General features: G+C 40.6%; 1 protein-coding gene across 2 annotated transcripts in view; it reads left to right on the forward strand.

The window, feature by feature from the left end:
- Positions 1–1178: 1178 nt before the first annotated feature.
- vldlr (very low density lipoprotein receptor) overlaps positions 1179–25713 on the forward strand; it is a 74378-nt gene continuing 49843 nt past the window's right edge. Inside the window, exons 1-2 of one of the 2 annotated variants that reach the window (XM_085166702.1) lie at positions 1179–1648; positions 21304–21423. In XM_085166702.1, the coding sequence (XP_085022828.1) occupies positions 1576–1648; positions 21304–21423 (193 nt within the window). In that variant the 5' untranslated portion in view covers positions 1179–1575. The remainder of the gene's footprint in view (positions 1649–21303; positions 21424–25713) is intronic. The other variant, XM_085166703.1, reaches the window with a different exon arrangement.

Below are 25713 nucleotides of genomic sequence, written 5' to 3' on the forward strand. Positions count from 1 at the left end.
TTAACTTGTTGATTTAGAGTCTGTGCAACATATTGGAGCCAGTAATCTGGACCAGGAGTGTCAAACATAAGGCACAAGGGAATTGTCTCAACAAAGACAGTAATCTGGCTCCCCTGGATGGCTTTGGAAAACGAGATTTTTAAATAGATTTTCTTAATGATGAAGACCACCATGGCACTTCATACGACACCAAAGTACATTCATGCTTTTTGACTATCTACTACAGAAATTATTCAAATTACCAAAAACCTTCTGTTTAATATTGACAGAATAGCCTGGCCAATGAGCTATCAGACCTTTTTCCATAATTTCGTAATCACGGAAAAAAACTGAGATGAAACTGCACTACTTCTTCTAATATTAGGACATCTCAGAGATTGAATGTGTAGTTAAACTAAGAAGTGGAGCTCCATTGTTGTAGTCCATTAAAGATAAAAGTATGTGCCCAACAGTTTGACATCCCTGATCTAGAGAATACAGAACATAAACATAACATATTCTATTCTAGTACAAGACCATTTAACACATGCCCAATCTTCTAAAATCAATGTAAATGAGAACTAGATTCATAAACAGACACATCATAACCTCACATTAATTTTATTTATTTATTTTTTACTGCTTTTCTTGCAGGAGTAGATCAAACTCATGTTTCCATAAGTGGTTTGCCCTTTATCTTTGATATGCCACATGACAGACACTACTCAGGCTGATGACATCTCAGCCTATAGTTTCTTCATGTTTGATGCTAGCCCCACCCACCTATGCCATGTCACACCAATGAGGATGTGCAATTTTGATTATGCTGTTTCACAGATAGCACTTACCATTAATAATAATAACAATAATAATTTTACCTCTTTAAGTGTGAAAACAAAGCTTATATACAGCACGTTTGCTGTATATAAGTATCGCAGTCATAGTTACTGCCCTTATGTTTGAAGTATATGCAAAAATATATTCATAATGGATATTGAAGGAGCCAACTGTGTCTTAATTTATCTTTGATTTAAGATAGAACTGCTGTGTTATGACACACAGTTACCAGTTTCTTTGAAGTGTTTCCTGCCATATGAAATGTGCTTTATTGTTTTATTACTTCATGCGGGTAGCGAAGGGTTAACAATGTGCCGAAGACGTATTGAAGGAGGGGAAAAAAAAAATCCTCAGCTGTGGCACCAATACCTAACGACCTGACCGGTCTCCGCTCGTTACCGTCAATTTGGGGAAATGGATTTAGCCTTGATAGGACAGGACGCGAGCCCGCACGGCTCGCGGTTGTAGAAGGAGATCAAAAGACGCGTGGTGTGCGCGCGGACGCCTCCGTGTCTTATTCTCAGCGCTCCTCTCCCCTCGGCCGGACTCAGGTCTGTGTGGCGTCAGCAGGCAAAAGCGGCCCTTCTGCTATACTCTACTTATTCTTTGTGTGCGCATGTGTGGCTTGCGTGTGAACCGGCAAAATCAGAGAGCAAAGCAGGCCAGCGCGCGACAGGGAAGACGGGCAGTGTTGAGGTAGCCCAGCTAGCAGCTGCACGCTTTTTTTTTTTTTTTTTTTTTTTTTTCGCACTGCCAGAGATGGTCACGTCCACACAGGGGATCCTTCTGCTGCCGATGCTAATATGTCTCCAGCGCTTCGTTAACGTTCACGGTAAGTCCCGAGCCACCATTTCTTTTGTGTGTGCGTGTGTGTGCGCGCGCGCGCATTTGGAGTCACCGTAGCGGCGAACCGCGCACCCTTTGCGGTGAGGTTAGCTAACCTTAAACGGAGCTGCACACCTGTCTTGGTTGCCCCTTGAAGAAAAGCCCGTGCTTGGCTGCACCTTGGGCCACTCAACCCCTGCCGCTTCCAATCGAGGAAAGCTCTCAAACTGCGTCTTTCTTAAGGGGACAAAATGAGAAATACGCGCTTTAAATGAATCTGAATCTGCATTATTTTAGCTCTATTTATTATTGGAAACTACATGAAGGGGGGGTGGCCCCGGTGGGTTCAGCGCTGCTCGTTGATGGCCAATTAGCCCCACGGTCATTTAATTTAGCCCTGGAGACCCGCAGCCATTCAAATTGTAAACCCTTGTCGTCCTGATTTCTCCTTTACTTAGACTGTTGGGATTTTCTCCTGTCATCTCCACCCCCATCGAGCTTCGTTATTTATTTATTCATAAAGTGGAAGCGGACTGGGGAAAGGGGGTGGGTAGGCTGAAAAGGGTGGACACAGTGCGTTAACACGGAGAGAAAAAGCCACAAATAAGGGTAGTAAGCAGCCCCGCAGTTTAGGGAAAGGGGTATCAGCAGTTGACGGATTTTTTTTTTTTTTTTTTTTTTTTTTGGGGGGGGGGGGCGCGCAAATTACGTACTGCAGGGGATCCCAGTGAAGGCCCAATTAAGAGCAAAGTGGCCAAGCTCGAGCCGTTAGCAGCTGGTGGTACTTGTAGAGCTGTGTGCACTGGGGTTGCAGCTGTTGATGATTTTCATGATTGGTTGTGGAATGGAGAAAGCGCTCTGGTCTGCAGATTGACAGAAAATGTCACGGAGTGTCGGTTACAAGTTCAGAGCATAGCGATAATCAAAAGTTAAAAAGTTGCAGGGCTTTTGTTTGTTTCGGGTTCAGAAATGGGCATGTGGAGGTGGACTATTTAAGCACAACTGGGCTGTATACACTCAAATATATGAGCAACTTTTTTGGGAGTAATATTTGTATGTCAGACAAACCCCTCACTTAAATTCTGTGCGTAGATGTAGAGGGACCTCTAGAATTTATATATGGCTTTCCATAAATAGTAAACGCATCCATTTTTTGGCAACATCTGTGACTGAAAATATGAAGTGCTAAAACGTTGAGAATTAAGCATATTGATTTTGATCTCTATTGGTGGATTTCCCCCCTTTAATAACTGCTAGAGAAGGTGATTTATTTATTTTTCATTATACTTTTAATAACTCATCTATCAGATGTCCCAACACAGGCCTTTGTAACAGATTGTCTGTTACAGGGCCTCACTTCATCTAATTAGAGCCACTGAACTTCATGCTGCTTGGAGCATTTTTAATGGAATTGGCTGCCAAATAACATGGCTTGCTGTGTGATTTATTTATTTATTTATTTTTGAGGTTTGTTAATGTTTAAGTAATATTCTAGTGTCATCAGTGTAGCATGGCAGCAGCTGTGATGAAGCCTCAAAATGCAAAATCCAGAACATATCTTGTCTTTTTTTTCCCCCCTTGATTACGATGACTTCATAGTCTAATGGTTATCACATTTGCCTAACAAAATGCTAAATGGCCTGTATTTGTATAGCACTTTACTTAGTCCCTAAGGGCTTTTGTTTGCCCTTTGTTTGCCAAAGCGCTTTACACTACATTCAGTCATTCACACACTGGTGCCCTGGCTGCCGGACACTGGCGCCACCAGGCCCTCTGACCACCACCAGTAGGCAACAGGTGAAGTGTCTTGCCCAAGGACACAACAACTGAGACTGTCCGAGCCGGGGCTCAAACCGGCAACCTTCCGATTACAAGACGAACGGCCAACTCTTGAGCCACGATCGCCCCTAACAAAAGAAAGATTACCAACTTGATCTTGAGAGAAGACTGAAGTCCTTTGGGATTGTTTTGGGAATAACGGAGCAGCTGAAAGTAGGTTATTATAAAAAGTGCTTCAGTATTGCTAGAGTTTGTTTCATGCATCCATCCATATTGGTCTAAACTGAGGTGCATACATGACTCTGGTCCACATGTCGGTATATGTAAGTACTGTCAGTGATTAGTTTCTTCTCTCATAATTGTGCACTGTGGATAGCTTAGTTTTAGCACAATGTTGCAGCCAATACTGGAGATTTTCCTAAGCCTTGTCAACACACAATATCTGGTTAGTTTCAGAATGCTTTTAAAGTTTTCAGCAACTATGGCAATACTAGCAAAATGCTAAGTTTAGTCATTTACAAGCATGGTTTAGGAATCGGGGAGGAACCCCTAAATGATTCATTTCCAAAGGCCTAAAACTTGTCTGAAAACTTCCCAAACCCCAAACTTTGTCCTAGTAATGTGGTAAGCTAATCAGAAGCACACACATAAGCTATTAGCAGCTAATAACAACATAACATAGTCAATCTCGCAATTAACATTTAAACATTTGGGGGATGTGAATATTGATGCTTTCATTGGCTTTTGAACTTGCCCCCCCGCCTCAACTTTTAACAGGTCTTTATGGCATCACATCATGTTCTTAAACTATTTAAAGTGCTTTTATTTAAGGCTGTAAAGTCTCAAGTCCAGGAAGACAAGATGTTTGTCCTATATTTTTGCCTATATGCCACTTGGCATCTCATTGTCCTCATGCAACTTGCATTAAGCTTCATCACTGTTGGATGAGATCAGTTGTTTCCTATCCTAACCCCAAGGTCGGGTGTTGAACAATACCCGTTACCTTTACAGAATTGAGCAGCTGCAGTATCTCATGTGCAGTTTTGGTAACATTGTACTCTAAATTGTGTCTATAGACTTGTCTTACAAATTGAAAATTCTGTGTTAGTCCCTTAGGCCTGGCAGTATGCAGCACACTGGTAGAAAATGAAGTGAAATGCACTGATCAGTTACATCTTTAGTTTGCTCAACAGACCCAGATTCACCATTATGTATAATAAAGAAAAGCATTAAATGCTGTGCTTTAGGGGTTATTGCACAGTTGAATCTATCAAACTAGTAATTTTGTGTGACAATGGCTACATTGTAGTCGAGCATTTTTGTAAAGTTATTTTAAGAATTCAGTAATTTATAAATGTATCAGTCCCTTTAAGAAGCCTAAAAAGACCCATGTGTATGTTTTGATCAGTTTTATCCACTTATCTGAAGTCATGTTGTGGGAACATCAGGGTTTTCCAGACTTTCTTCCAGTCCTTCCTTCATGCAACACTTTCCTCTTGGAGATCTCCTCCAAACAATCAACGTGTCTTTTAGACCCCATTCCTACAAAACTGCTCAAAGAAGTCCTGCCATTGATTAATTCTTCGATCTTATATATGATCAACCTATCTCTAATAATCGGCTATGTACCACAGGCCTTCAAGGTGGCTGCAGTTAAACCTTTACTCAAAAAGCCATCTCTAGACCCAGCAGTCTTAGCTAATTATAGGCCAATCTCCAACCTTCCTTTCATATCAAAAATCCTTGAAAGAGTAGTTGTCAAACAGCTAACAGATCATCTGCAGAGGAATGGTTTATTTGAAGAGTTTCAGTCAGGTTTCAGAGTTCATCACAGCACAGAAACAGCTTTAGTGAAGGTTACAAATGATCTTCTTATGGCCTCTGACAGTGGACTCATCTCTGTGCTTGTCCTTCTTGACCTTAGTGCAGCATTCGATACTGTTGACCATAATATTCTATTAGAGCGATTAGAACATGCTGTAGGTATTACAGGTATTGCACTGCAGTGGTTTGTATCATATCTATCTAATAGACTCCAATTTGTGCATGTAAATGGAGAGTCCTCTTCACACACTGAGGTTAATTATGGAGTTCCACAGGGTTCAGTGCTAGGACCAATTCTGTTTACATTATACATGCTTCCCTTAGGCAGCATCATTAGAAGACATAGCATACATTTTCACTGCTATGCAGATGACACCCAGCTCTATCTGTCCATGAAGCCAGATAACACACACCAATTAGTTAAACTGCAGGAATGTCTTAAAGACATAAAGACTTGGATGGCCACTAACTTTCTGCTTCTTAACTCGGATAAAACTGAGGTCATTGTACTCGGCGCTGAAAAGCTTAGAAATATGGTATCTAACCAGATTCTTACTCTGGATGGCATTACCTTGGCCTCCAGTTAACACTGAGAGGAACCTTGGAGTCATTTTTGACCAGGATATGTCCTTCAACGCTCCTATTAAACAAATATGTAAGACTGCGTTCTTCCATTTGCGCAACATCTCTAAAATTAGAAATATCCTGTCTCAGAGTGACGCTGAAAAACTAGTTCATGCATTTATTACTTCCAGGCTGGACTACTGCAATTCATTATTATCAGGATGTCCAAAAAACTCACTGAAAAGCCTTCAGCTAATCCAAAATGCTGCAGCAAGAGTACTGACAGGGACTAGAAAGAGAGAGCATATTTCTCCTGTTTTGGCTTCCCTTCATTGGCTTCCTGTTAAATCCAGAATTGAATTCAAAATCCTGCTCCTCACATACAAGGTCTTAAATAATCAGGCCCCATCTTATCTTAATGACCTTGTGGTACCATATCACCCTATTAGAGCACTTCGCTCCCGCTCTGCAGGCCTACTTGTTGTTCCTAGAGTATTTAAAAGTAGAATGGGAGGGAGAGCCTTCAGTTTTCAGGCCCCTCTTCTGTGGAACCAGCTTCCAGTTTGGATTCAGGAGACAGACACTATCTCTACTTTTAAGATTAGGCTTAAAACTTTCCTTTTTGCTAAAGCATATAGTTAGGGCTGGACCAGGTGACCCTGAATCCTCCCTTAGTTATGCTGCAATAGATGTAGGCTGCTGGGGGATTCCCATGATGCATTGAGTTTTTCCTTTCCAGTCACCTTTCTCGCTCTCTATGTATTAACAGACCTCTCTGCATTGAATCGTATCTGTTATTAACCTCTGTCTCTCTTCCACAGCATGTCTTTATCCTGTCTTCCTTCTCTCACCCCAACCGGTCGCAGCAGATGGCCGCCCCTCCCTGAGCCTGGTTCTGCCGGAGGTTTCTTCCTGTTAAAAGGGAGTTTTTCCTTCCCACTGTCGCCAAAGTGCTTGCTCATAGGGGGTCATATGATTGTTGGGTTTTTCTCTGTATCTATGAAGCGCCTTGAGGCGACTTTTGTTGTGATTTGGCGCTATATAAATAAAATTGAATTGAATAGATCTCTAAGGAATTCCCAGGCCAATCAAGAGATAATCCTTTCAGCAAGCTCTTTGAAATTGTGGATGCAGCACAATCACTGGTTAACCATTTGAGTGACAAGTAGTAAGGCAGTGGACTTACCCTCATAATTCTCCTTATTGGCTCTAATATTGACCAGAATTTAGAAAATAAACTTAGTGCTTTACTCTAAAACTGCAACTGGTGCTTGAGCTCATGAGCTCAATGTCAACTGAGGTCAGAGTAAGGTGAGGGCTTTTTTTTCCCCATAGTCTTGTTTTTTTTGTTTTTAATTTTTTTTTTTTTTTTTTTTTTTTTTGGGCAGTAAGAGCAGTTGTCCCCTGCTGACCATTAGTGCAGCTTTGAGACACTACTTGGTTGGTTTATATTTTCTTTGGTTGGTGCTTGTTGAAGGAATTTAAGCATTTCCTTTTTGGCCCCAATTATATTTTTATTATTCTATTTTTTAAATGTGTATTTAGCATTCGAAGAAAAGAAATGGCAATATTTTCTGTGCTTCACGCCCTCCACTGGTGACTGCCCCTCCCTGAGCCTGGTTCTGCTGGTGCTCTCTTCCTGTTAAAGGGAGCTTCTCCTTCCATCAGTAGTTTGATGGTTGGGGTTCTCTCTATTGTAGAGATTTATAATAAAAAGGCTCCATAAAACGGTGGTTGTGAGCTGGCGATATATAAATAAAATTAACCTGTGCACGAAATAGTAAATTTAATCATGAAATGACTCCTAGTTATTGAAAGAGATGCATTCCTTGAATTCCAGCCTGCTGTGGAAAAATGGCCTTTGGGGGAAAACTGGTGAATCAGAAGTGCTTGTAATGCGCACACACTCCACACACAATACACCCACCACCACCACCACCACTGTCTCATTCTCAGCTTCTCACCAGGCCTGAATGAACACACACACACACAGACCGTGTGAGCCTATTTGAACAAGATGCCACGCAAATTAGGCAACAGCGAGATCAGCAGCGGCAACCCTGGCCTGATTAAAATGGATGTATTTTTTTCCCTCCATGGTTACTGCGATACCATGCTAGACCCAGATCCTCAGCTATAGAGGGGGGGCGGCTATGTGGGGGTGCGCTTGATTCTTGAAGTGGGCGGGGAGGTGGACAGGAGGAGGAGGAGAGCACTGCAAACGTTTCTGTTACTGGGGAAAACTGCATCACCATGACCTCAACTGTGAAAGCAGTTCTATAGCACACAATGAGCTGCTATTTTGGGCAGGAGACGGTTCATTACAGCTCCATGCCTGTTGAATCTGTGGTTTAAATTAGGGGGAGTACTACTACTAGCAGATCATGAGAAATAAAATGCGTTAAGCTTATGTCTTCAGTTAAAGTGTGCCAAAATAATTAGGTCTTTAGTTAAAATGAATCTTTTTTTTAATGAGTCTACAAAATCCTTAGCCGACACAGTTGCGTTGTATTTCTCACAGTAGTAATAGAGAATATTCTGTAAATTAGTCTTAAAGTAGTGAAACGAACTGAACGGTCTAAATCTAGTCAAGCATGTTAACATTGTGTGTATTTTAAGGTTGCTTTGTTCCATGCATACATGTAATGGCTGACGTTTGCAGAGCTAGCAGCAGTGCCATTCATTCATCACATGTTAGTGTCCAGATTGTGGTTTTTGACAGTTTACTGAGACATTAAACAGTTCGTGCTCTGTGCCAAGTAATGCAGAACAGTGCTGGTTCACAATGCTTTCCACCTCGCAGTGATGGAGAAGTGCTCTGATTTCTCCAGGAATGCCGACTTGGATGGTGGCAGATGGCATTGCTACATTTCAGTTAACTGGTGTACACGATATTAAAAATCTAAATTGCTTAAGCATCTAACTGTAGGTGCCAATGAGAAAGGTGGCAACCAATATCTGTATTGCACAAAACATGAAATGAGGTCAGTGTGACAGGTTAAGTCAATAAAATAATACATTTTAATTTTTTTTTAGGTGTGGGCTTTTTAAAGGTTTTTTTTAATATATTTGAGGAGAGTGGCTGCGCAACAGAAAATTAGTGCAGTAGAGTTTGTGGCAGTGTGTCCATGCACATAGGTCCTTTTCTTCAATTAAGAATACCACGTCTGTTTTGTGACAATGAATAACAGAACACAGAAACCAGCAGCCTTTGTAAGTGCTGATTCAACAGGGTTCAGTTGTGCTGGACAGCAGCTGGTGAGGGTAGTCTTCCTTTTGCAGAGCAAAAGCTTTTAAATTTGGCTCAAATTATTTTATGCTGCAGTCTCTGAACTCAGTGTCGTGTCACAGGAGCCATTTGGAGTTATGGATGGGCAACTATGTAGAAATCATACTTGTATTCCAGGTATCATAATCTGTTACTACACCAAAGTTTTGCTCATGCTGCTTGTTCTGAAAAGTTGAACATTTTCAATCATGGTTGTTCAAATACTCCAGTGCTGCTACTAACCAAATATTCTGTGAATATTGTGGGAGTGAGGTGGCTGCACACACTTAAAAACGCATGCATCAACTGGAACTTAAAATAAATTTAAGCTATAAACTCGATTTGGTGGAAAACTGCAGTCGGTGCGCTCGAGCCAGTATTCTGGAAAATGACAGACCAATCTGAACCTGCTTCTGTGCTGCTCAAACAAAAGTAAACGGCAAATCAGAACTCAAGTTTTTATATACCAGATGGTTGAAAGTGAGACTAGCTGGCGAGCAGCAATATTTAAATAACTACAATCAGAGGCCAGGTTTTTTTTTTTTTTTTTTTTTTCTTGGACGTGTTGGGCTTCAAAAAAAAAAAAGCTGACGTATGCAGAGTCTGTAAAACATGGCCAAGTAATGTGATCTTTAGTCATGTTAAAATATTTAATGTAAAGGTGCGAACAAAGAATGACATTAAAGCAGAGCGACATTTCTCGTGTCATTGTAAGCGGTAGTCTTCACTCTGTACAGTCTGGAGGGTTCAGGCTTCAACTCTCAGCTCAAAATTGAATCTGACACTGCAGGGAGAAAGAGCTCGTACAGGTTTGTATACTCGAGCTTACTACTGAGGTGTGTTGTTGCGATGTGTGGATCAAAGTGCAGTTTTCCAGACAGCAAGTCGATGGTTTTCTGTGTAGATATTGGAATAGTAACCCAGGAGGATACGCTCTTAAAGAAACCAAAAAAAGGAATATATTTACCATTCCCTGCAGCTTGGCTTCATGGTTACTTGTATGCGCCGCTGCACCCCATTTACTACACCTCATGTTTATACTAGCAAATGCTGCATGTTTTTTATATTTCCACTGTGCTTTGGGCTTCTGTTGGTTTCTTTTTGGATTCACTTTAGAGTCCCACAGAAACTGGAGGTGACTCTCAAAGTGCCAAAGCTGCATCAGTGTTGCTGCTGGACCTTTTATGATTTTTCTCTGGTTTACATGGTGACTGTTTGTTTTGGAATTAACAGCTACTGGGTGCCAGAGGCTCTCTTTATGTAATCACACTCTTTACCTCAGTCGGCATTAAATGTACATCAGCAGTGTGATGAGTCGGGACTTTTGTTCCTGTAACATGCAGATATGCAGTTATTTGTCCAAGGTTGGGTTTTCTACTACCCCTCCCCCCCCCCATTTTTTTTTCTTCCCCTTGAAATGAAACATGAACAACTGGGCTGAGTAGTATGAAGGTGAACACTGTAAAAGGATGGACACTTAGGGGACATAAACAGTACGTGTTCAGTGTTAGGCCATATAAATCAGAAGGGGACTAGTAGACTTATTCTAAAGTCACCCACCATGTTGGGGTTGTGTTGAGGAGTGAAGGTCATTCTCAGGGTTATTAACTTATCTGGTTGAAGGACCGAAGAACTATCTGCTGTCATTTCATAATTCACAAATTGTTGCTGCTTGGGTCAGATTTTAGTGAAACTTGTGCACAGTTTGGGTGAAAACCAATAGGGTGATCATTGTGCACAAGGTCAAGGCTACATTTGAATTGTGAATGAGCCTTATGAGTGACTAATATCAATGTTGTGGTTTTTATCTCGTTTCCTCATTCCTCCCCTCACCCCAACTCGTTTCCTCAACTCCCCTCACCCCTGTGCCTGGTTGTGCTTGAGGTTTCTTCCTATTAAAAGGGTTTTTTCCCTTCCCAATGTTGCCAAAGCGGTTGCTTAAAGTGCGTCATATTGTTGGGGGGTGGCATGGGAGATCAGTAACTTGCAAGTTGCTGGTTTGCATTTCTTGGTCAGATACAAATACTGCTGTAATCATTGCCCTTAGAGTAGTTGCAGTTGCACAGAATTGATTAAACTGTGCCCAATATGTGTAATCACTCGCTGAAAATCAAGCCTTGTATGTAGGGCTGGGCGATATATCGAGTTTTTTAAAAATATCGATATATTTTTATACGAGATAAGATGTGACAATATCTTTTATATCGATATAGTCTATGTTACGTTATAATTATAGTTGTGGAGCCACAAGTTTGCCTCTTTCGTCCGCTTTTGTCTTGACGCAACGTTACTCGGCCTCGCCTCTCCTTCACTGAACACAACTCCCCCTCCCATTGCTTCACCTGCAGGCAGCGACAAGATGGACACGGCAAATCTCCGTTAACCAGTTACTGCGCATCGCCCCGTGTGTGGGGCTGGACGGCGTCAACGTGTTAACGAGCTAACCACGCTAACGCCATGCACGGCCTAAAATCCTTTCATTCTCTCAAAAGTTGACAGCCCGCCTTATGTATGAATTCTGGTTGTGCTTGATGACCACAAACCGATTTTTATGTGGTACACGGCGCTCAGCAATCTGTCGAATGTTTTAGTTTGACTTTGGTAAGCTACGGAGCTGCACCGGCTTGATGGATTGTCGTAGCATTACGGCTACCGAGGAGCCTCGCGGAGTGATACGTACTGTGCTTCAACGTAATATTACCGTATTGTGTGTGTGTATAAGGGCCATAAATGGCACCTGTTAAGAGACATGGTTACAAAGAGGATTTCAAACTCCAGGCTGTCAGTCACACAGTAGAAGTTGGGAACAGAGCAGCTGTGAAATCTGTCTTTGTTATTATGCTCAGCGTCTTTTAGTTTACATTTTGACTGCACAATTGTGAGCTTTTTGTAATGCACAAAAACAACATTGTTTTCTTTTATTTATGCAACATTATTATTTAATAAATGCTCATAATTTATTTTTGAGTAGTTTTTTTCATGTACATCTACGCTGTATTTAATAAAAGTGCCCGTGTGACATCTGGGACACAGCTTTGACTAAGAACTCTCTTCTTGTTCTTACCTTGTGGCTTTAAAAAAAAATATCGCGATATGTCTGTGAAGGTTCTCAGTCATCCAGGTCATCGTAGTCAAAGGAACTTGCAAAGAAAATCTGGACTTTAAGTTACTTGAAGACGTTTCACCTCTCATCTGAGAAGCTTCTTCAGTTCTAAGGTCAAATGGTGGAGAGTCCCAGATATAAACCTAGTGGGAGTGTCCCCCCACAGAGGGACAAAAGGACCCCCTGATGATCCTCTAATCGCCTGAGCCAAGGTGTGGAACTGGGTGTGGGTCCCAATCAGCCAGAGTTTCGGGTGAGTTCGCCATCCAGCTAAAAAATATCGAGATATGAATTTTGGGTCATATTGCCCAGCCCTACTTGTATGCATTTATTATGTCAGGGTAAGCGAAAATGCCACATTTCACATTCACTGGAAAAATCTATTCAGCTACTCTTTGACAATCACACCTGTCCACAAACTGCTCTCACAAAGCGTGCATAGGTGTAGACTTGTAACAGCAACTTTACCAGACCGTGTTTGCATTGGACTGGTTTTCATTGTCTTAGTAAGGAAAATGATATAGACTAAAATGATTCTATGAACTATATTTCAGCTTAACTTTCTACTGGCGCATTAAATGACTATTGCTGGGGTTTTCCAGCACAGTATCCTGACATTTTTTCTTCTGAGACAAACTGACTCTTGGCATGTTGGAAGTTTGGAGAAATCATGAATAACTTTCTATCTGCTTGTGTATTTTCATTTGCGTAGATGTGAATATGTTCAGAAGATGGGTCGGGAGTTGTTGAACCCAGTTGTTAATGGATTCTGTTGCTCATTGAGCTGATGGCCAATGTCTCTGGCTTCATAACAGTTTAATTGATTAATTTCCTTCATAAAATATAAGCTCTTCCCAGAAACACTGCCGTGCTGAGGGATTAAAGAAAACACTAGGTTCTGAATAAGCCCCCCCCTTTTTATTTATTTTTTTTGTTTCTTTCATTAACACCTCAACACTTTTGCTTGGCAGTGCTTATTAAAGACTTCAGTGAATTCCCAGATCCAATGTGAATGTTAGTGAGGCTCTCAGAGTGCTTTATTTATTCAGCTTTGTCCGCTTTTACCCAGCTTGTTTTGGTCATCTTAAAAATGGGAAGTCTTTATGTAATTGCTTGACTCATTTAGCATTTTCTCCTTTTTCCAGGAAATGTATTTGTCATGGTCGGACTTTATTTTCTCAAGTCATCAGAAAACAAAACATCTTGACAGGAGTCCTGTTTTTGGATGGATCTTCTTGTAGTAACTTTTTTAATACGAACAGAATCTTAGTCTCTTATCATTTCTAATCATCTTGCCCGTTATCAAAGTCCATATGTCACTGTCAAGTCGAATGAAACTTGTGACAAATGTGGCCATGAGGATATATAAAGGAAGGTTTTAAAGAAGTTATGCAAATTCACAATAACATGTGGAGTCATTTAATCATTCCTTTTTAAAAATAGCATTTTTTAAAATTATAAATTTCCTCCCGCTCTTACAGACATTATAAAATGATCTATTGCCTTTTTTCATTTTTTTCCAATCAGTTTGATTAAAGGCATCAACCTGACTGATTTCCTTCAATTGGGCTCTTTTCATTGTCACTTTTGAGAAAGATACTTTATTGCTGCAGAAGACTGGGAATTAAGCTTATAAAAGGCTGTTAATAAAATCGAAGCCTGCAATGGTAACAAGAGCCGTACTATATCAATGAGTGAAGTTATGGTGTAGCCTGTCAGGTTCACAGTGGGATACATTATTTAAAATTTCAAAAATTGGAACAATGGCCTGTATAAATGTGGCTGCAGTCATAATTGACTCCTATCAGTAATATGAAGGTTAAAGCTGTTGGATCTTATTGTCTCATTGTAGGTTTCCCACAGTGCCCTCCACCATTAAAACAGTTGCTATGAATGTTTTGAGAAATATACTTTTTTTTATGTTTGCAGTTTAAAATAATTTGCCTTTACCGCTGACCTTTTCTCTAAACATTTCCTCCTTTCTGTGATTTGTCTTGGTTAATGATTGTTTGGTCTCTTTAGATTAATGATTTATATTTTTAATATGGTGAAAATACTTTCCTTATGTAATGGAAAATGAATGAAATGAACTCTGTAAGTACAGGTGGTGTAGTCTTGGATGGATGGATGTCTGCAGGCTGTGTATTTGCGTCCTTCTGTACGGTGAAGCTGCTGGACTCTGATCAACAGCATGCTCTGAAGCGTTCAAGTCTTTGCTTTGTTAGTGCAGCGCTGTGCTTGTGTTTAGCATCTCTGTAGATGGTTTGACAAGAGTAAATTTGACTTCGGGATATAAAGCCTTTAGTCACACCCTTAATCTACAAGGCTGTGTTTGTAAAAAAAGGAGAGCTTTGATTATGATTAACTTGACCCTGTTGACTCATTAAGAATGTCCTTCCCAAGTGTTTTGTTTCCTACTTGGGTGTATTATTGATTCGGTTGGAGTTTGTTTGTTGTTTTTTGTTTTGTTTTTTTAAAGTAAGCTGTTTTTGTTTTTATCCCTGAAAAAATGCTGCCGCCTCCTGTGCTTTATAACTTGTCAAAGCTCTGTAACTTACAATATTTTCCCTGTAAAATCTTACATGGATACTTTAGCTGATGTATTAAGCTCTGAAGAATTCAGGGCTCGCAAAATATTTCCAGTCGGGCTACCAGAATCTCTCAGCCCTGCCCGTCGGGCTATCATAGGAAGTAAAAATATATGTCAATTTCTTTTGCAATTGTAGCTGAGTAATTATGTCATTGGCATCGATGAGCCTCTGTCAATATGTGCCATATTGAAATCGCGTTTGAATTTGTGCTTGTTTTTTACCTTCAGTTTCACTTTGCGATCACGCAAACTGTGTATAGAGTGGCAGTACTGATTGGTGAGTGATGATTAATTGTGCACCAATTCCTCTGCAATCCTGTTATCATTTGTAGCAGCAACAGGTAATAAACCAGTCCTCATCAAAGAACAGTGCTCTTTAATAAATGCAGCACATAACTTTAGATCATAGAGGTAACAGCGAGACTCATAGAGTTATCAGTTAGCCGTCTTAACTATATTCTAACTCTACAATTTCCCGACTGCACTTTCCTCTTATTCCACGACCACCCTCTAGTGGTGCAATATGGTATAGTCAGACAGGACACAACATCACTCACTAGCTTACTTTTCAAACGTGGCAAGCTTAAACGTGCTAGAGGTTGATTGCGCAGAGAATTAAAAATAATAATAATAATAAATCACTGGCATGTGTAAAAAAAGATGGATTTACGCAGGTATTTTAGTTCTGCTGAGCCAAAAAAGACGGGTCAGGATGAAGAAGGGACAGGCAAAGAAAGGCTTACCACAAATCAGACTACGAGGCAAAAAAGCGCAGTTTTTTGATTTCATGGAAAAAAGAATTTCTGTGGCTGGAATATGACAAGGTAAATAACATGATGTTCTGCCGGGTGTGCCGTGAGTTTCCCTCGATTTCTGAGTCGACAAGCGCCTTTGTTACTGGGACCAGTAATTTTAGGAAAGACCCCATTAGAACTCATGAGAAATCTCTGCATCACAAGAAATGCATTGGTGCTCAGTCAGCAGCATCTGTCCCAGAACAAACACCAATTGCAAAAACCATACTAAAAATAAACCAAGCACAACAAGAAGTCTTGAAAAAGCTGTTTAGAACTGCATACTATGTGGCAATGAGTGAACTACCACTGGCAAAATTTAGCAGTCTGCAAACTTCAGAAAGCAAATGGCCTAGATCTTGGTTCCACTTACCTCAGTGCCCATGCTTGCAGAGAGTTTATTGGAGCAATAGCACAAACTTCAAGAGACCAGATTGAAAAGGAAATTCAAGAAAGCAGGTTCTTATCTATTCTTGCAGATGGCAGTACAGACACTGGTATAATAGAACAGGAGCTGGTTCACGTCAGGTATGTGAGGGATAATGGTGACATATCCACATGATCAAATGTCAGCCAGTCAAGAGTGCAAATGCTGCAGGTATTTTAGAGGCTATTGATGAAGCAGTGAACACCATGGGTATCAGAGAAGACACATGGAAAAAGAAAGTAGTGTGTGCAAATTTTGATGGTGCTGCAGTGATGATGGGTGAGAAAACAGGAGTAGCTGGGAGACTGAAACAGAGGATACCCCACATCATAACAATCCACTGTGTGGCACACAAACTAGAGCTAGCCGTGCGGGATAGCGTGAAAGGCTGTGAGTACCTGGTGAAATTTGAAGATACACTGAAAACCATCTTTAAGATGTACTACTATTCCCCAAAGAAGCGAAGAGAGCTGACAGAAATAAGTGAACTGCTAAATGAGAAGCTGGCACATTTCAGTGGCCTGAAGAGCACACGGTGGCTTCCAAGCTGGCTGAGATGTCTAAAGGCTGTGGAAAAAAATTACTCCCACTGTTGTTCATATGGAGAACATTGCAGAAGGAAGTGATGTCAAAGCCGAGGATGCAGCCAAGGCTAAGGGGGTGGTGCAGGAGATGAAGACTGAGAAATTTGTTCGCTTCCTGCATTTCATGTTGGACTACAGTACCATCTTATCCAAGTGCTGTACTGATTTTCAGCATGATAACCTAAACATCACACGAACAAATCGGTTAGTTGAGAGCACAACATCACGCTTACTCAGCCTAAAAACAAAACCAGGAGAATATCAGAAAACCTTGGACGCAAAGTTCACAGCGAACCAGGATGGTAGCATTTCCTACTGTGGAACTCCGCTAACAAAAAGTAAGCGACCTGCTAGAAGAGGTGAGGGAACAGACAAAGACACCTTTGGTGCAGAGATCCAGAAGATTATTGACAACACAGTGAACTACATGGACAACAGATTTAAAAATCTCAATGAAAAGCCTCTCTTGTTTCAAGGTTTTTGACCCTCTTCCCTACCCCAGAGAAGAACTAGCAAATTATGGGGATGAAAAGGTGGATTATCTTGTCACACATTTTGCCTGTTTGCTAGATGCAGAAGAGAGAGAAAATTCCACAAGACTGGATGGATCTAAAAATGTGGCTTGCAGAACGCCGGGGTCGCAAAGTAGGTTGCTTGTACAGAGATCTCCTCTCTGAGAATCCAGAACACCTCTCTCATATCTTGTTGCTGGTGAAATTAATGCTGACACTAAGTCCATCAACAGCCATCTGCGAGAGAGGATTTTCTTGCATGAACAGAGTGAAGACAACACATCGTACCTCTCCACACCCTGAAACACTGAATGACTGCATGCAACTCTCCATTAATGGGGAAACAGTTGAATCTTTTTGCCCTGACAAGTCGATTCATTTCTGGATGTTTTCTGGAAAAGGTTCAAGACACCTGGATCATAAAACCCCGACAAGAACAAAGAGCAGTGAAATGGAGGGCAATGCACAGGAAGAGAAAGCTGATGAAGGAGATGCTATGCCCTCAACGTCGAGTGGCATTTTTTTCAAACATTATAATGTTTATACAGTTGTTGTAATTTGTGTTTTAACAATTTTTTTTGAAGTTTTGTTTTTAATATATTATACAATAAATTTTTTTTTTTATTTGGGCTACTTAAATTTATTTTGGGCTACCAAAAAGTGCCTGCCCGAAGGGCTACCAGGGATTTTGAAATTTTGCGAGCCCTGGAATTTGTTAGATAAAAAAACAAACAAACAAAAAACAATAATGCTATAATACATTCAACATATGTACCAACTACGTGGAACTTAGCCTTGCCATTTCATATGCTATGTAAGTGGGAAATGTCAGAAGCCAAAGATGTGTGGCTGAAAATGCTCAAGCATCAAAAATCTGCCACAACTCTGCAGTCACATGAGTGGTTTAGAATGAAGAGAAGTCAGATTTGAAATGCCCATACCTACTGATCAGTGAAAGCATAAATTGGATGTGACTGTTTGTAGAAAATTATCAAATGGACTCGTCTTGCCAGAGTGTAAAGCTGGCTCGCGTCATGACACCCCCCCCCCCCCCCCCCCCAATGCCAGCAGTGACATATTAAAGTTGACAGCTTTGCTTTTTTTTTTTTTTTTTTAAAGTGTCTGGCCTCTTGCAAAACATTTGAATATCAGTCGTTGGTGTTGGCTGCAGCACGTCTTGAAACTGTGGCATGGTTTCATTGATGTAGATCTTGAATAAAGTGTTGCAGTTTCAGCTAAAGGCTCGAAGCTGTTCAGGTTCAAATCAGTGTGGGGTGTTTTTCTCTCTAAAGGAGCTGCTGACCCACTTAAGTATCCTTCAGATGGCGTTTCAGTGTCTGAATGCAGTTTTTAGAGGCTCTTTCTGGCCTGACAGGGCTATAATTCTGGTGTGCGTTCCTGCAGTGCTTTTGATGTTTTATACACATCTCAAGTTTTATCGGGGGCAAACGTTTTTTTCATACATCTTTAAATTCATTGACCTCAGTGGCATACAGATTCAGTTGGAACCGTGACTTCCTCTGGGCTGCTTTTGATCATCATGTGCTCCAGTTATCCACCTGGTCAGGCAGGCAGTCCACACTAAAGTAAGGTCAGACTGTGGTATTTTAAGACCTGGAGTAGTGCCTCCAGTACTCTAGTAATAGACTGCACTTCACAGTACTGTCTGCAAATCGGTGCTTTGCTTATGTCTGTTTTACTTGTAAAGTGTCAAAATGAGCTTAAGGTTTTCATTTTAATATCTCTATTTAAGCGGCTTTGATATCTCATCACAGGCTGTGGGTAAGGTGCATTACAGTGTATTGAAAGTGGGATTGTTTTGTCATTTAGGACAAAAGTAGACTTTTAAAACTCATAATTGGAATCTGGTTTTTATGGAGAAACCGAAGTCATTCTTCTGGTTAAGCCATCAATTTATTTTATTTTTTTTCCACTTATTTATTCCAGCTTACTAAATTATAGTGATGTGGTAAACATGGTAATCTTGGCTGTTTGGGCTCCACTGACCGATCATCATACTGTCATACATCAGCAAACTGCAATATTAGCTGCTTCTCAGAGTGCCACTGGGGATGGCAGCTCTCAGCTTCAGAGTCTGGTTAGAGCAGTCCTCTGGGAGCGTAGAACTAGTCACCAGCTGTAGTCAAACATGGGGATGAAATGTTCTAAGGGGAAGCATCTGAATGATATAAAGAACCGAACACAATAGGTACTTGGCTATAGGGCTAGATAAGAATGCCTTGGGGCTGGTTTGCAGCCATTATACTTTCAAGATAAGAGTGGGGGAACTGGTGGGTTTTGGAGCCGTCCAAGCACGTAAGAGCTTCCTATAGTTAAGGCACTGTGGGGAAATCCATGTTTTAACAAAATTTAACCCTACTTAAAAAAAAAAAAAAAACGATTTAAATTTTTCATATTCTTTTGATCTTTTTTAAAAATATATCCCTTTTTCCACTAGCAAAGAGAACCTGTTTGTATAGTATTAAATCAGTTCTGCATGGTAGCATTATTTCAGATTTTTAAAGTTACTCGCTGTATATTTCTGGGTGATGGTTTGACCTTGAGACGATGGTTTGCACTGTTGCCTCACAGCAAGAACGTCCTGAGTTCAGGCTGGGGTCTGTGTGGAGTTTGCATGTTCTCCCAGTGTTCACGTGGGTTCTCTCTGGGTACTCCAGCTTCCTCCCACAGTCCAAAGACATGCAGATAATGGGCATTAGAGCAGGGCTATATGACCAAAAATATTTATCACGATATACACTTGAAAATTTGCGATAACGATATGACTGACGATATAATTGACACTAGACAAGATACTTTACAACTCCACAACTTTATTCGTGCACAAAACAAAACGTATTTTCACTTTAAACAAGCAGCTGTTTTTTTATGTGCATTAAAGTTATATAAATTTAACAGTGCAAATGCAAATTCCTTGCTTGACAGTTTAACCAAAATGCATTTCCAGTGGAAATTGGCCAACACCTCCTCACCATAACCATGTATAATATCCACAAAACTTAAAGAGGTTACACACACACACACACACACAAAACAGTAACATTATGTTGAAGCACAGTACGTATCACTCCGCGAGGCTCCTGCCTACGATAGCCGTAATGCTCCGACAATCCATCAAGCGGTGCGGCTTCGTAGCTTAGCAAAGTCGTACTAAAACATTTGACAGATTGTCGAGCGCCGTATACGACATAAAATCGTTTCGAGGTCAGTAAACACAACCAGCATAAGGCCCATTGGATTAAAAGGGGCACTGCCGATTTTCAGAAAAATCAAAGGATTTTAAGTGTGCCGTATTTTCCAAAAAACCTTAATAACAAGGGCCCGCTAGCATGCTCTACCAAAAATAGTGCTTTGTTGTGTATCTGAGGGACAAAAGCTAAACCAGTTCCACACCACTGAAGTTGCAGCATTTTTACAAACCAATTCTTGTTCATCAGTTTCATTCAATGATCCGCTTTCGCCTTTCTCATTCTGCGTTGCCGGCACGCTTTTTCCGCCATGTATGTATCAAAACATAGGCACTGCGCATGCACGTTTTACCCATATTCTATCGCGATATTTCATTTTCCTATCATTGCCCAAAATTATACCGGTATTACCGTGAACGGTATGATATGGCCCAGCCCTAATGGGGATAGGTTAATTGATAACTCTAAATTGCCTGCAGTAGTGAATGTGAGTGCGACTGGTTGTCTGTGCCCTGCGACAGATTGGCGACCTGTCCAGGGTGTACCCTGCCTCTCACCCTAAGGCGGCTAGGATAGGCTCCACTGTACTTAAAGACAAAATAGGAGCGTATTGGTGAAGTTAAAACGAGCACAATTTGTTATCTTAAGCGATGAGTCAGTTGTTGCTGTAATTAAACTGTTAGTTGCAAAGCACCTCATTTTACTTTTGAACATGTTTTCCAGTTGACATGAAATTGTCATTTCTTTGTGAAATACTAGTGTTACGTTTTAGTTGTTGAAGTTTGAATTGTGAAACAAGTTACTGTGAATTTCAAAATATGTGCCAACTAATGTTCTTTAAAAGGAGATTTAAGCACTAGAGCTTGATGGAACTAAAACAAAATGGCAATGACATCCCAGACACAAAATTATTTGTGGAAACATTTGGGACTAAGTTGCGCGTTTTGTTTGTTGTTGTTGGTTTTTCTTCTTCTCTCTCAAAAACTGTCTGTGTGTCGTCCTCTGTAGGTACGAAGACAGAATGTGAAGCCAATCAATTTCAGTGTGGAAACGGTCGCTGCATCCCGTCCGTGTGGCAGTGTGACGGAGATGAGGACTGCAGCGACGGCAGCGACGAGAACTCATGTGGTGAGGGAAAAACACTCTGCTGTCACACAGCCATGCCAACAACTTGAAGTGTGAAGGACTAAGACTAATGCACGTGGCCAGATTTGTTCAGTTACGAATCACTGAAGTAAATGGTTTCCCAGACTGTAATAGATTACAGTCTGAATTTAAACATTCAGGTCATCAGACCTTTGCATATGTCAGGAAATGTAATTTACCTTTGCCACACACAAATTCTCATCTGTGTTCTTTGGATGAAGATCTTTTGAATATAGCTAATGCCAGATTGTGAAAACTGGCTAAAGTGTATTTAAGAAAATTCAACAATCTTACCTCTGTACACCACCACAGTGGAAATGATCGAGATAGAGTTGAAGTGCACACTCTAAACTTTTAATTCAAGTAGTTGAAGAAATGTATTGCACTTGAACACTGAAGAATATTCCACTTAAGCTGCTATGTCTTTGGGTGGTTATCGGTTGGTACTGAGAGGCACTGTCCAAACTACTTTACTGCATTTGGCTGAATCTGAGCTAAATGTTCTGATGCACATCAGAATTCATCCAGCTTCTCTGTACGATGCTGCACATGCCCATGCATCGCATAGACATGCCTCCACTGTCTTTCTAATGAGGCTGTTGTATGGTTCATATCATGCCCATTCAAAGCCGCCGCAGTGCTTACTAGTTCCAGTTATCCTTGTGCTGACTGATCTTCTGTCATCTCTAAAATCAATGCCATTTTGGAGCTAATCCTACATTATTTTTTTTAGATATGCATTTTGACAAATTCTGGCAATGGCCTTATTTTGAAACTTACTGGTTTGTACCCTGTGGTGAACAGTGCTCTCGTGAAGTTTTTTTTTTTTTTTTTCTTCTTCTCCTCCTTGACAGACTTGGATAATGATCTGCGTGCCTCCCAGAGAGGGTTCCTCTCTTGACTGCATGTTCTGAAGGAATTTTTATTGGGGCAAAAGGGATATTTTCAGAATGTACCAACTCTGTAGACTATAAAAGATGAATGTGGTTTTCTGGCTCTGAAAAGCCATTTGTTGTAGGACAGACTTTTTAGTTTTCTAATGACCAGCAAGCACTGTGGACATTTATAGAAATCTTTGAAATGGACCTCGGCTCCCTTGCTCTGACCTTGATGAATGCTTTGCTGTCCTGAGTCCTTATTTCCGAGTTTATGAGGAGATCATTTTGCAAATTAGTCCTTGGTGGACTCAAAGGTTTCAAACACAAAGATTGCAAATGTGCTCAACTTGAGATTTTACAGCACGACTTTGTGAACAAAAGGATTGGTGATGTCGAGTGGTTACATTCATCACCCACACTCTTTCGGAGACACTTTCTGAGAGTGCTGCAGCCTGTAGCTGGGTTGGTTCTGTGCTTAGATCGCGTTAACACAGGTAACATTTATACCTGCACACTTGTCTGTATTCTTGTTGTTATGAGTGAAGCTGAGCTGCTAATGTTGGACTTGGAGCTCATTGATCTTTCACTGTTAACTTTACTAAGAACTTTTAACTGATTTTTAAGTCAGAGCTGTGAAAATGAGAAATGTCTCGTAAACACTGTTAGAATCCTGGTTATTAGAGTAGTGAACAAGTGACTGATGCTTTTCATGCCGTTCTTGTCCTTCCAGTGATCAGTAATACAGTTTACACTGCATATTGCTACCAAATAGACCCATCAGTAGTTGAGGTCTCAGTCTCTGGAATGTGCAACTACATTCCTGGGATGCTACCTGCCCAGTGTCGGGTATGTGTCCAAGAAGCTTCAGAGTTCATCATCAAATTGGCTCAATCTTTAACCATTAGAGTCCAAAACAGGTTTTTAGTTTTGCGGTGTGAACATGACGCATCTGAGCTTTCTAAACTGACTTTTTTTCTTTTTACTACTCCAAAGACACTTGTTCTCAATACAGACCACAGGCAGTGTAACAGTCAAAAATCAGATGGATTAACAAACTGATTTATATATTTGTCATCAGTCTAATGAGAATGTCTCTTCCTTACTTGCTCACCTCCTGAAAGCCCTCAGCGTCAATGTTTGCCTGGAGCTTGTCTGCACTGCTCTGTGGATCAGTTGCCATTTATGTCTCTCTTGCTGTAACTGTGCTGGAAACAAATTATTTACACCATTTGTGGCCTTTTGGAGTGTGGGTGACTGAACGACAGTCCTCCTTGCTTGCAATTAAACACGTTTTCCTGCCAATGTGAACAACATGTAAATTAAGCAGGAAATGGAGTCTGAGCTGTCTGTAAAGGTCAGCTCACAGGGTGCCAGATTTGAATTGATTTTAATTATTAATTTTATGTATTAAGATTATATTTTTTTTAATTACACCTGCTGATTACTGCTTTCATTCTTCAAACTGAAATGAAAGATTGTTTATCCCATCAATTTATTACGTGCATTTTATGTTTAAAAATCCCTCAAAATTGCCTTTTACCCCTCAGCCATAAAGACTGTCGTCACCATGCTAGATGGGTAGGCGGGCACCATGGATGCCTAAGTTTGAAAGTAAGAACTTGAATAAAGCGACGTAGGAGGTTCAAATACATCCACCAGTATTTAAGTCATAAAAGGACCTGACGAATGCTGCACGCATTTTGTCTGATGCAGATAAATGCATTTGAATCACATCGTCCACTCCTTTCGTACCCTTCACTGAGTTTTAAGAGTGGAGTTGATGGCTTATTCTCCTCCTCTTAACATTTGCACACATGAATATAATCTCATGACATTCAGAACCTGCCACGTTGGCTCAGTCCCCATCAGGAGCTTTGCTAGGTTCCCTTGGGACATGATGACCTGGTGATGTCAAGGTGGCACATAGAGCAGAGCTAAATATAGTTACAGCTGTGTGTGTGTCTCCTATACTTTCATCTATCTGGGTCATGTGATGGTGCTAGGAGGGAGAAAAAAAACAAGGGATGATGGGAGAGGAAGGGCTTTGCTGTTAATTGAAATTATGGCTTCCAATTAGGGATGGGTATCGAAAACCGGTTCTTGTTGAGAACCGGTTCCCACTGTTTCAATTCCTTGGAATTGTTTGCCATTTTTGCAAACGATTCCGATATCAATTCCTTGCAATACATGAAAAGTAGATATTTCATTTAAGGGAGGAAACACTACGAATATGCAAAAGCATTTGCTCACAAACACACGATAACCTTAAATGAATGTCGTGTTTTTAATTCTGCTCCGGACTCGTGAATCTCAACCCAGCAGCAGCGGTAACGTTTGCACATCCTCTCCCGTTAATGCGGCAGGTAAATAATCAACTAACAGTGCATATTATGTTAGCTGTGCATTTAGGTGACCATGATGAGACAGTCTGGCTGGCTCAGATGCTGGCAGTTCTTGCTGCAGTCTACCGTTAGCGTCTCCTTTCAGGCCAGGATAGACTAATGTCACCGAGCAGTGACTAAGTTTGTGGTAAAAGGCTTGCACCCATTTGCCACAGCAGATGCCCCCAATTTTCAGTAAGTGAATGTGTTTAATTGTAGGCAGGGACATTACTGGATATTCTTGTGTAATTGCTATAGGAGAATATTTATTTTATTGTTTTACATTTACAATTTTTTTTTTTTTTTCCTGGGGACGCTGTGACACCCTATTGAAGAGCTGTAGGCTGGATCTCTTAAGATCTCACTGTTGGGTTTGTAAGGCCATGTTACTCCTAAATTTCTATCTTGTTCAAAGAGAAGATATAAAACAAAGTTCTAAGCTAATCAACCTTAGTGTTCTCCTTTTTTAAAAAGAATCTATAAGAGAATCTATAAAGAATCGAATCGTTAAACAGAATTGAAAATGGAATCGGAATCGTGAAAATCTTATCAATACCCATCCCTACTTCCTACAATTATTAAAAACAAGATAATTGAGATGGAACGATTATTGTTCCTTTTTAAGAGCGTGTAGGTTTATCGGTATACAATACTGTGCTTTAGCACTCTCTAAATGACCATACTTGATTCCCAACAATGTTTTGCAGGATTTCCTGATGGCCAACTTTAATTAGACTGGGAACTTTATTTCAAATGGGTTTTGTGGAAATGTACATTATACACAGCATCGAGAGTGACTGCAGGGAAGATTTGGGGTTTTATTTATAGCCAGTTAGAACAGAAGCAGATGACTGGTTTTGCGAACAGTGATGGTGAACTGAAAACTAAAAATTAGTTTTATTCCTTCACGCTCTCTCAGCTGCTGACGTGTTGTTGTATTTGCGTCTCAGACTGTTATTCTCTCTGGGAGATCAGAGCTGTTTTACTTTCAGCCCAGACTGAACTGAGGCTCA

This window comes from Neolamprologus multifasciatus, chromosome 7, assembly GCF_963576455.1.
Source record: "Neolamprologus multifasciatus chromosome 7, fNeoMul1.2, whole genome shotgun sequence".
NCBI lineage: Eukaryota > Metazoa > Chordata > Actinopteri > Cichliformes > Cichlidae > Neolamprologus > Neolamprologus multifasciatus.